Source organism: Simochromis diagramma, unplaced genomic scaffold (genome assembly GCF_900408965.1).
Source record: "Simochromis diagramma unplaced genomic scaffold, fSimDia1.1 OVJJ01000487.1, whole genome shotgun sequence".
In the NCBI taxonomy this organism is placed as follows: Eukaryota; Metazoa; Chordata; class Actinopteri; order Cichliformes; family Cichlidae; genus Simochromis; species Simochromis diagramma.
In genome coordinates this window covers 4989102-5002202 of record NW_024387305.1, presented here as the reverse complement: position 1 = coordinate 5002202, position 13101 = coordinate 4989102, and the positions used below count along the sequence as shown (strand labels likewise).

The following is a 13101-nucleotide window of genomic DNA, read 5'->3' as shown; positions in this document are numbered from 1 at the left end:
AGAAATGGGGAAGAAAAGAAGTCAGGAATGGGAAACAATCCAACTGAGGAGGTTTGCCTGCAGACTGTCTCATCTGGAAATCCCTTGCATTTCCCCTCGATGACCTTCTCATCTCAAACTCTTGCCTCAAGCTCAGCTACACCGGCTATGCTGCAGACATTACATAGTCCACACCCAGCCAGATCCTTTACACAAAATCTACGCAATGTCTAACTGAGCCAATGTAAGAATATAGCAGAAAGCTATCCATGTAATTCATAGTGGGCAACCAGTACTCTTGTATCCTGCCTGTAGCACACTCATGCTATGTAAGTTGTAAGTACAAATCCAAAGTGGATGGTTTCCTGATATTTGCTAGATGTGAGCATGTGTGGATACTGTTCCAACCTTATTCCGTGGACATTATCCACAGGTCATCATTCCATCATTACTGGATAACACACACACACACACACACACACACACTTAAAGAGAGAATCTGATATTTTATAACATCTGTCTGCAAACTCAGCCATTATTAAAATAGGTGATCAACATTTTAAAAAGTAGCGCGACACACATTTGCTGATTACAACATCATTTGATTAGGATTGGTATTTTATGGTTTACACAATGCCAGTAAAGTTCCTCTGTGCTATCTCACAGCTTTCCTGTCTTCTCTTCACTATCCTTTCTTAATAAAAGCTAAAAAGCGTACATAAAAATATATAAAAACAATGATCCTTGGAGGACCATCCTGACAAAGCACATGGTTCAACACAAATTCACAATTACCCATTTTCCACTATTATGATGACCTAGTTGTGCATCCCAAATCATTGCTAACAAAGGCTGGGGGAATTATACAAGGAAGATGAAAAAATAAATAAATAAATAAAAATATCACAGTTGTATCTGTGAATAATCTATGAATATTCCCTCCCACAGCCGCTTGCGTCAGAGGTTCCTACTCTAGAGCCCAGCTATTTTGTGGTGCCAGCTTTTAGGGACTAGGAGCAGTCCTTTTTTTCTAGTAGGAATACAAAGACCTGGTTCTAGATTAATCTCGTTCATTAGGGCTGTTCGATATAACGATATACATCGGATGACAATATAAAAACGTCTATCGTTTAATTTTATTGTTTGTTTCGTGGTGTCGCAAAATAAACTGTTTACGGCAATATTTTTTCATCGTTTTGATGGTCACTGTAGTGGCTATATTAATTTCTTAAAGTTCTCTCTTTCTCTTGTATTTAATATAACCACACTACAGAGGGGCAAGCGCCTGTATTTATGCGTTGTCGTTAGCAACATTGACGGTAAAACCATCGCGTCACGTGTCCGCTTATTTATTTTCCACATAAACCTTTCACAATAAAGCTCAAGATCCTGTTGAGACTTTTCAAAATAAACTGAATCATGTGAAAGAGTATTCAGAGTGTTTACGGATGAGAAGCAAAAAAGAGCCGTCGGGTGCTAAAAAATAAACCTTAGACTCAAACGTTAGAACAGGCTTTTCCCCGCAGCACGCCGTGTAATAAATACTCACAAAGAAAACGGCGACCGTTACAACTCATGTCTAAAAATGTATCGTTTCATGCATCGGTTAAAACACTCGACTCCAGGTACGCAACGCGCAGCTGGAAACACTTCACGCAAGTCGAGCTGCCTGAGATTCACAGAATTTACAAAAACTGTTGAATTTTTGTGATTTATATCGTTATCGGACGATAGATGTCTTATATCGGGATATGAGATTTTGGTCATATCGCACAGCCCTATCCATCATCAGTGGAAAGGGGACAATAAAAAAATAAAATAAAATAAAAATAGCTAAATGTCTTTAGCCAATTCTCATCTCTAATCATTTCATATCTGCCTCTGGACTGTGTATTATACAAAAAGGATGCAAATACAAGGCAGTCTACCTTCCTGAAAACCTCCTCCCTTCAAACAGGCTTGCGTGTTAGCTTATGCCGCAGACAAATGGATGATCAACACTCTTATGACTATGTCTGAAGATCTCTGAATATCAAGATCCTATGTGTTTAAAAGTAAAATATGCAGACATGACAAAATCTGTCAACAATCCTGGAATAGATAAAGTTTTTTTGTTTGGTATGTTTTCCCATGATTTGGTTAAGCGGAAGAAAATGGATGAATGGATGGATAGTTGTGGACTTTTTGTGGATAAATGTTTGAAGCTTGTGTTAAATTTATGAAAGTGGTTACCTGATTTTAAAACATGCAATACTGACATTTTATGCGCTCACAGTACTGTGACAGTCAACAAGGAGAATAGGGGCCAGTATTAATGTTTGATAAGTCTGTGCATTTCTAATTCTTAAAATCTTTTCTTTTAAAAATTTAAAAGTAGATGCATTTCTGCATGTTTTAATAATTTAAAAAAAAAACATTAGTATTTATATGTGACAAAAAATTCTATCAGGGGAAGAGAGCAACCCATCTTCTTGTTTCACAGTCAGTGAATTTAAAATGATTAATGTTGGTTTTTCTCAATTACTATGTTACATCAGTACATCAGCCAGCCTAAGTGTGAGTGAGCAACATAGACAGTTTGATTATGAAAACAGAGAGGGAAATCCTCTGCCCCAAAGTTCACTAGACACCAGCTGGCCTGGCAGAGACATGTGACAGCTTCAGCACAAAATCTCACAGGAGGCCATGACGGTCAAACACCTGCAGAACGAACAGTGTGCACGCTCAGAACACTACAAAAACAACATCCTCATACATCTTCTTCTGCATCAAACTACTTTAAAAAATAAAATATGAAAGAGTTCAACTTTCTGACTTCGCTGTCTGTTGCTTGTTGATTTTCACCCTGAACAAACTGCCTGAATTTGTTTTACATGCAACATGCAACAGTAGTACACACATTACCAAAATATTTTTTTTTCCCCTTTTAACCGTGAGAAAACTTTAACTGTTTAACTGGAACTGCTTGTTGATATATGAAGCTTTTAAAATCATGTGGTATCAGGTTGTTGAAGGCAGGTATGCTGACGGACCTGTTGTGAGGCTCCAGGGCACGCACGCACGCACACACACACACACACACACACACACACACACAAAGCTATGTTTCCTTGTTGCAGGAAAACTGAATACACAAACAAAAGAGGCCAACGAAGAAAAATGTTGAAGCCAAATGTTGGATTGGCTGTTGCACACGCTGTGTGATGATGGCCAGTTGCAGGAAAAGTCTGCAAATATATTGAGCCAAAAACACTGCAAGATTGATGAATACAATCAAACTTGCTCTGCAGAAAGTAAGAAATAGACAGAGATTTACTTCTCTCGTGTTGCCTTCTTATACTGTGAGTAGGAAATGTGAGTGTTTCAGCTAATGGGCTCTATACTGTAAAATTACACGAGACTCAAATTTCCGATGGAAAGAAAGAGAAGGAAACAGGAAAGAACCGACAAAAAACACCAGATAGACAAAGATATTGAAAAGAAAGAAGATTTTAATAGCAAGCTTTTGAAGAATGTGTGTATGCGCGAGTGTGCTCATGCTTGTCAGAGCCGGCTGGGCCACCCCACCCTGTTTAATGTCACTCTGACGTCAAAGCCATGTGTGCAGGCCCTTAATGCAGACAGGATGGAGCAAGTATTTATTTAACTTTGGTTCTCCCCTTCGAGAAAACGGGGCCCTCCATAAACACTGACTTCAGAGAAGTTTTGCTCATTCATAGCCGAGCTACAGCCAGCGCTGAGATCACCAAGCAAGACCTGCAAAAGTCCGACGCATGTACTGCAGTGACGAGACAAAAAAACCTAAGACGGACTGAGGAAGTCTGACATCAAAAACAAGACATGCAGCTTGAGGATATGCGAGAACGCACATTCCTTTCCTGAAAGAAAAAAAGTTATAGAAAGCGGGGTCATCCCGGTCGTACATCAGTAAGATGTAGTAACATGTCACCAGCTTTTCTGGTTTGAGTTAGACTGGCCACAGTTGCCTCACATCACTCCCCTCTCCATTTCCCCTTGTTTCCTGTCACTCGGTACTGTCACCCATCCAACCAAAGCAAAATGCCACAAAAAAGGCCAGAAAAACTGCTTTGGCAACAGCTGAATAGATGACCCAACATAACACTCAGCTTGTTTAAAGTAACTTTATGTAACCACGTCTTTCTTTTTGATAACAGCCAACAGTCTGTCATTTGTTAAAGGGGACACAAGTGCCATTTGTTCAAATGTGAATAGAGAAATTATATACGCACAAATATATATAAATAAATAAATACAAATTACAGCAGACAAAGTCACTAGCAGTGTTATTTATCTTCCTGAAGTGTGTTTTCTGAAGTTTCGAGTCTAACCGGTTAGACGCGTATAAAACTGAGACTGCAGAAAAAAAAAAAAGAGCACATGTGTACACTAAGTATCTTCATGGAGCTACTGTTTGCAGTTCTGTCTGAGGTGAGTTATGGCTGCTTTAATGAATGTACATTCATTGTCCTCTTTTGAGTCTGCTTTTTCTCCTACTCTGTGATCACTGGTGTGCTTGTAGCTCACGTGCAAGACAAATTCAGTCCGGTGACATCCCTATATCACTGCCTTTACTTCTTTCATCTCTCTTTCATCTCAAGTGAAAGAAGAAGCCAGACTGGAGGTTGCACATTCGACTGTAGCAGTATCGTTTCAGCGCAGCTCCCCCTGCCCAGCCACATCCTAATTCCTGCAGCAGTTACAAATCCACACTTCAGATTTGCCTTTTATTAATACCAGTTCAAATAGAGTTCACTAGTTATTTCACAGAATGTGTAATAGTAAAATTAGGCCTTACAAGTGAGACAAAAACAGTTACTGCCTGGAAACAGGTGAGACAAAACAGAGACGCAAATCAGTCAGACAATTAGTGCATCGAGGATGCATCTAAATCCAAAACAGCTCTGCACTCCATGGACTCCACAAGACGTCTGAAGGCTTTAGGCACCAAGCAGCAGAAAGTTCAGTAAGGTACAAGGTGAAGCCTCCGTGGATCGAACCTGTTTTTCTAACAACTTCTAGAGATCAGTTGAGTCGAGATATGGCGAAACCTTTGTCATGTTTTTCAAAAACATTACATGTTTTCTTTAGTGAATCAGACTATATTATCCCACCATCGCCATGAAGGGTCATAGCAAACTAAAACTGCAATAAAAATGTTAAAAAACTGCAATAACATTTAGGCAGGAGGTACATCTCAAAGTAATAACCACACAGACCCCAAGTTTGCTGGCCTTGATATGGCCCTTGTGTGGCTGGTGCTATTGACATTAAGAGGAGGGCAACTTTTTAATCTCTGTGTGCCACAAATGATCATTTTAATACTCAGAAAAATACACTCTAACAAAAAAGCGTTATTTAAAAATAAGATGAAAAGTCTTATTTGCTCCGATATTGGGAACTAGAAAACAACAGTTCTAAAACACTTAAACGACAAAACACCATCACCGAGTATTTTCTCTGCTGTGATTCCCAGCTTCTTCAGATGTTACCGTGAACATAGAGCAGCGCTGCTGTCATCACAACTCGTTTTTATTTTGAATCACCATATGGCGGAAGACGCTCGGCCATCTGATGAACACATGTCACATGCTGACACTCGGAATAACAGCCACAAGGCCAGAAAATCCAACTCGTCTGTGACAGTCACAGCCTGACCGTGGCAGTAAGCAGCCCGTATTCACACAATATGATTCAGCCAGTTAGGCTACACACTTACGCAGAGTGACTTTTAATGAGTACGTGAAGCTGTGTGAAGGTCAAAGATGGGGGTCACCATGTACTTTTGGCATAGAGAGAGGTAATAAGCCAAAAACATTGTTGAGTAAATTAACTACGTTGCACATGAGAAACGTTTTTCTAACTTTCAAAACACTGATAATAATGTTTAGCAGGATATTCTTACTCAGTACAATCACATCCTGAATATTCGGCGCTTCTTCTGATTTGAAGCCTGTCCAACAGCAGCAGCATAGGTGGAGGTTTGTATTGGACTGCCGCAGCAGTCTCCCAAAAACACGACTTAAATAGTAGGAAATGAGAGAGGGTCACACATAGTTTAGGCCCATTGTAATACGAGCATGCACACGCACATAAGCACAATGGAGCCTGGCCATGATAAATGAATGGTCTGTTGCTTTCCCAGTCACTCTCATACAGTGTGTGATTGGCTGGTGCAGCCCCTGATAAGGAAAATATTAGCTGTGAGTATCTGTGTTGCCTATTGAGAGCAAAGGCCCAGTGTTTGCGTAAGGTAATCCATCTGTATACTTGCACTGAAAGACACACATCAGCTGAGAGAGAGGAAAAGAGAAACATGTGAATATCAGCCAGCTCTGCTCTGCTCTACTCCTCACCTCGCTCACATGTTCTGATTCAGCCTCTTGCTGCCCTCCATATATAAACAGTTTTCTTCTCCCGTTATGCCTTCATTAATTCTTTATAACCAGACTTTCCTCCTCCTCCATATGGCCCTGAGAGAAAGAGTGGCTCGCGTGCAAAACTGCGAGGGACGCTGCAACATCACAGTAAATTCCAGTGACAACAAACGAAGAAGTCGGCAGTGCGTGGGGGGGCAGCGGATCTCACATGAGGTAGGACAAGCAATTTCTCACATGAGCAAAATGACAAGCACGAGCACACACACACACACACACACACACAGAGCACAGCACTTTGCACATAAACAAGCTCCCGTGCTCATTCCAGCAGCGTGCTATGGTGTTTTGCAAGACCTTTTCTTCCTCATGTCTCTGTGCTTGAGGTATTCCATTAAACCGAGCCGAGGCGTGCTTGAAAACTGACCCTTGTTTTCACAGTGTCTTAGGGGAGAAGGGGGAGGGAAGGACAGTACGGGAACATGGTCAGACTAAACTTGAGCAAGATACCGACAGACTTCATGTGGGTTTAAGAGAACAAACTGAAAGGTTAATCATCTGGGAGTTATCTACAGCTGTCTCTTCGATGAAGGGTGGAATGGTTAATTTCATAGCCTGGCAGGGAAAACTGAAACACAGAAAAGAGGCCTTCCCAGAACGGGGCCCTTGAGCACAGGACACATAGAAGAGATTACACATTGAAAATGAGCTTTAACAGGACAACACATTGAGTCATATTTGAAGGCAGGACTGACGTGAAATTTACCAAGGACAGAATCTAAAACTGCGACTTTATTAATGTTATAAAAAGAAAAATGTATGAAGCATGAAAAATCTTTAGGGGCATTTAATACACTTCCTACAACTTCTAAAAAACCTCTTTAGAGAAACAAAGCATAAGTCACCACAACACTCCGAATCCGCTCTTACACATAACCTACACATTGTTAAAAGCAGACTGACAGCTGGGTTGTCGTAGGAAGAATGCCCATTTAACATTTAATAGATGTTCATAAAGTGCTTCAAAAGTGCCTCTTCATGTTTACTCAGCTTGCCAAGAAGACATGTTAATGAGCATCCCAGCAGCCACCCAGCTAAGCATCCCTGCTAGAGGTATGCAGCAGAGCCGAGTACGCAACACAGTGCATCTCGTTCTCCGCACAGCCCATTTGTGGGTGTAATAACTGTAAAATGAGTCCCACATCAAGGGACAGTCACAAAGCAATGTGTTTTATGAGCCTCAGCTGGAGGAAACACCCCAGAGTGATGACAACGAGTGTTAGCCCAGCTACAACCACAAAACTAATAAAGCTACGCTGGCTAACGTCACAGAAAAACCCTCACAAGTGGTCTGAGAGGAGTGACGGGATTCAAGTTTGAAAGGTGGTAAGGAGAGGGCAGCGCACGCACAGAGGTTAGTGACACCAACACCAACGCAGCCATATCTGCTTATACCTGTATTGTTCTATTGCAAAAGAAATTTGAGAGAAAAAAAAAATATCAAAGCTCATGTGAGCGCTGGACAATCCACATTCCTTCCATTTTAGGTCTGTGATTACATTTAATTCCAGAAAGTCCGAGATTGAAATACCACGTAGGTTCAGTCTCTTTAACGTAACTCTTGGTGATTACATGTCGAGGTCTCCAGTGGAGTTATCTAACCCTTTACCATAGTCTTCTGTAGATAATTCACATTACTACTTAGCGATTATACTGCGTTTGCGTCCCAGGAGATAAGTGTAAAGTTGGTGACAGCTGAAACAAATTAAGATTTCTGCTTTAATAGGATACAAGAGCATATTTCAATTTATCAAATGCATAATACTTATATTGCAGGACAGTCAGATCAGTGCATTTCCAGTCTCTCAATATTTAAGAATAGTTGCTGATGTTTTGTATTGTTTTGTGATTTTTTTTTTTAAAGCTACATCAGATTTCTGTGACAGCATCGCAGATCTGCTGTTCTACAGAAACAAACAGAAAACACCCATCAAATGACATGAAACAAAACAAACTAAATATCATTCAGTCAAAGACAAAATGTTCTGATTGAAGTGATAAATATTTTTTTCCTCTTTGCCCCCATCATGTCATCACCAATCCTCTTACAGCAACTATATTTATAACACACAGCTGAATACAACAAGTCAATGCAGGCTCTCAAAGAGCACTCTGGGAAACGCAGTTTCAAAGGCAACTAATTTCTAATACCAGCACCAAAGACTCGCCAACAGTAACACACTGTGTTAGCAGTTTCAAGTCAAGCTTCACCAAAAGGCCCGAGAGCTAGCTGAGAAAAAAGTACTACAACACCCATGATCCTCAGCAGTTTAAACTTGTAAAGTGCAGCTTTATTACATATGGTATTACCATTTAAGGCATTTTGTTTTGTTCTAAGATATAAATTAAGCCTGAGATGTTAAAGTGCTGTCGTCTGTCAGCATTACTGGATACATGTCTGGATTTTTCTAGGAACCTTTTCCGTTTTTAACTGTTTACAACACCACTGCTAATATTAAGCTTCAGCATTAGTTTATTTTTCCAGGTGTACAAAGGGAAGACGTGTCTCATAAAGTTTCTGGCTTCCTTCATAATCTCCTAATTAAGACACAGCTGTACTGCTTGCTTAAAAGCAATATACCAGTGTGTGCCTAAACATCTTTCCAATTTCACGTAAACCACTGTTATATTGAAACTGATCACCAAAAGGTCTCTGCAATGCAGCCATTAAAAACACTCTGACATATAAGTGCAATGGGAGGAGAACTTTTTACAGCAGAAGAGTAAACATAATTTTTCCTCAGCACTCTTCACGCCACCATCTGCTCCTCTGTGATAGGGTGCTCTGCCAACTCAGGTGCCTGCAAAGTATTGTAAACAGTGGAGTCTGCAAGACAAACTATGATAACAGTTTTTTGGTTTTTTTTTTAATGATCTCAAGTGCCCGTGTTTAAATGTCATGTATTAAATATTTTCTGTGAACATGAACCACCAAAACCACACATCAAATATGTAGTGGTCAGGTTTGTTTATTTACAGTTAAATATTGAACATGGTTGCTTAACACAATGATTAATACACTTCATCGCGGGATGCTTAATGAAACTGCTGCGTTAGGAGGAACTCTTGATTTTTCGGTTTAAGTCGTTTTCTTCTTGGTCTTCCCCCAAACGTCTTCAAACTTCGGGACTTTCTGTTTAACTTCTCGTCACAGTTTAAGACCGCCGCCCCATCAATTAAATACCGTTATTGTTACGCTTTTCCTTTTACATTTTATAACAAATGCATGTGTGAAATTCGCATAGGCAGGGGTGTGGAGCATCAGGAGCAGTGTCATCTCAAACCACTTCCTTTGACGCATGTCATTTCAACTGTGCCAGACTGAACACACCCTATTATAACCCTTCTCACTGTGGCCACCCAGTTTCACATGCACAGGTGTATAAAGAATGACTGTATAAAGTGACACTCAACAGTTTTCTGGACACCAACAAATGTGTAGCGGTGATTCAGAGAAGACGAAAACTGTCAACAGAACCCGAGTTGATTTGCACAGCTTAAGACTAATAATCTGTAATTTTCTCTCTCCACAGTGAGGTCAGAGAGCTACAGAGCAAGTGATTTAATGTCTTGCTGAAGGACACATCAGCAGGGTCACGCAAACGCTGTTATGTACAGTATGGCATGAAGGTAACCAAAGAGAGACTCTTGGATAGAAGGCCACTGAAATGTGATGCATAGAAGCTGCTTTCTGTCTGGATTTGTGTGCTTTTAAAGGTGCTGTTCGCTCTGCAACTAGTTACTCTGCCATTGTGAAAGACTTTGCCAGCTGAGAACACCCACCTATGGAAAGATGATTTAACATCCAACTAGTCTCCAGTGCACCTTCCAGACATAAACTGAGGGGCTGTTAGCTGTTTTAGGCTTAATGATAATTAAGACAATGAATGGTGAATAGCATAGCAGGGAGAAATATAAAAACGCAACTCTAACTATAAGGAGGATGCTTGTGGTGCTGGTGATTTCACTTTCCACCCTTTCCAACCAAATAAAAACAGTGTAAAGGTGTAATAAGCTAGAGCTTTGTATTTTCGCTCAATAAACTGATGTGATCAACTGCCTGTTAAATGACTATCCGGTTAATCAATAAATATTTCCGTTTCCAATGCTTTAATTATGTACAACATTGTGAAATTGTTGACAGATGTGCTCTTCCCACTATCTTTGTGCTCCGAGGGCCTCCGAGGGGGGTGATAAGAGAAGGTGAACTCCGGCAGGTATTGAGCCTGTAGATCCGACTCTTATGCAGTAATATCGGGACATTCGTGGGAAGCCTTTGCCGAGCACCATTTAAAGGCAGCGAAAGGAGAGCCTGGTGCTTTGTCTCGTACGGAGCAACTGCTGCTATGAAATGGATTCACAGCTGCCGTGAACAATCCATTTCACGGCAGTGTTGGCGTTCAGTCTCCAACTGAAACGCATTCTGAATATAATGTAAACCATAAGCAGGGAAGGCCTCTGCACACCGAGGCGCGACCCCCACTCCAGCCTTTCGGGCTTGTGAGTGAATTTGCTTTCGAGAAAAATGCATCAGCTTGCATAATATCATCTGAAATCACAAAGCCTCCTGCTCGATTTTGTTTGGAAGGGGAAGAAAGAGAGAAAAAACACGAGTGGAAATCGTTGAGCAGTAATTACACTTCTTCTCTCCCCCCGCCCCTCCTCTGGCTGCTGATACAGTGTTGCACACCCACCCAGCGCCCACTCACTGGCTACAAAAGTGGCCTCGCTGCTCTGCCATCTCATGGAAAACAGATGGATACTCGCCTCTTTTCCACCTCCAGGTGAGCTGCCTCTGTGGGATCCCCGGCCCACTGAGCAGTGTGCACGATCGAGGCTGTGGAGCCTGGGCCGCCGGGGCTACCTTCTAGTCTCCAGAAGCCCCTCACTATCACACAACCCCCTTCCCGTCTAATCAACAGCCAATGCAGCCGCATACTTCTGCGTCAAAACACCACACGCTGACTTTACCTGCCTAATTAGGCTTTAAACACACCGAAACCTACAATGACAGGTAAGAAGGCACCGGCGCAAAGAGCCCCGCTGCGCAGCCGAATTTCGCTCCACAGTCAATAACGTGGATATCATTAAATGTCTGTTATGTCATCGTAAATATCCACCAAACCACTGCCGCCTGTGTGAAAAAATTCGCTCGACAGCCTTCAATTTAACGCAGCCATCTAAGCACGATGCTGCAAACACTCCCTGCCTTGTTCATCTCCAGCCTTCGGGGCCTTACGTTAAGGTGCCCCGGTGAATCTGCGTGCAGTTCTTGTGCGAGCAGCAGATTTCGGCAGAACATGTTTGGGTTCTGCCCGGAGACAAAGCACTGCGCAGGGATGCGAGACAGAGAAGGCATAAATCCCGAGAAGGACAGGCGGAAAGCTACGGCCAAGTCGCCGAAGAGGGGGAGAAAAGACGATTCATTCTTGAAGCCATTAAGCTGAACTTACCTTCCCGTGCCTTCAGGAGAACCGTGTTGGCCACGATATTTTCAATCTCCATTGTCAGAATGTGAATCCCGAGCAGTCGCGATACATTTCACTCAGAGGAAAAAAGACGGTTTTTCTGATCAAACGTGCCGACGACGGTGAGGCTGCTGCACGCGCGCAAGGCGGACTCTGCGCTGGCGCATAGTAGGACTTTTAATAGTGGTCGTCGTTCCTCTCCATTGCAAGATGTGTTATCAAACCCTACCTACACAGCTATACGGTTACGACGGGGCTTGTTAGCATTCACAGCCTCCCTCCCGTCCCTCTCCGCCTGCTTTCCTTCCTGTTTCAGCTCCCTCCTCCTCCTTTTCTTCCTCCTCCTCCTCCTCCTCCTCGCCCCTTCTCTGCACAACGAACCAGCAAGAGCAGGAGGGATCAATTTACAAGCGGCACAACTACACACAGATCCACACACAAGTGCATTCATGTATACATGCATGCATGTCCAAGACTTAACCTCCTGAAACTGCCTATGGTTATGTCATTTATTTGGGATTAAAACGTGTTTATGTGTGAGGTTTTCTCCAAGTTTCTCCCGGGAAGACAAACATAACGTGATACATTGAGAGCTTACTGGAAAGATCTAGGAAAGGAGACCCCCCATCCCCATTTTTTAAATGAATCCAAAAAGCCTTTCTAAACATGAATGACTGTGTTAATTGGTAAAGTTTCCCTCGCCAGAATTTCCTGCTCAGCTGTTGCATGAGCCGCTTGCTCAGGAAACACGGATGTCACAGAGGCCTAAAGTTGTGTGAACAATGGTGTCGGGGTTTAAGCTGCTGCAAGTCGAAGCCTGACGTACAGCGATAACAAGTTGGTTTTCCGCCTATCATGTCCCAGAAACCAACTGGGACTGTAATCTGACTCATTGATCTAGTAAACCCTTAGGGGGTGGGGGTATGCAAAAAGCACTCCGCCTCTTGAGATAATGTCGAAGAGGTAACACTTTATCAACTTTTGTTTAAAAATGTTTGGAGTTTTGTGACTGGTTTTGCTTCTGTGCATGAGAATGAGCAACTACTACAACAACACAAAGAAATCTCTTTCGGTTTATGTTTTGCTATGAGGGTCATGCAAGAGCGCCCAGGGGTAGGCTGTGGAGAATCAAAGAGCTCAAAGGTCACTGATTCTCACAGGCTTAGGCTTTTGTTCAAGATACAGAATCGATCAAACGT

General features: G+C 42.1%; 1 protein-coding gene across 4 annotated transcripts in view; it reads right to left on the bottom strand.

Moving 5' to 3' along the window:
- The window catches only part of grk4 (G protein-coupled receptor kinase 4), a 53695-nt gene extending 41498 nt beyond the window's left edge, over window positions 1–12197 (bottom strand). For 3 of the 4 annotated variants that reach the window (XM_040004794.1, XM_040004797.1, XM_040004796.1), the window contains exon 1: window positions 11888–12196. In XM_040004794.1, coding sequence (XP_039860728.1) covers window positions 11888–11939 — 52 coding nt within the window. In that variant the 5' untranslated portion in view covers window positions 11940–12196. Of the gene's footprint in view, window positions 1–11887 lie in introns of all 4 variants that reach the window. The other variant, XM_040004795.1, reaches the window with a different exon arrangement.
- Window positions 12198–13101: the final 904 nt, after the last annotated feature.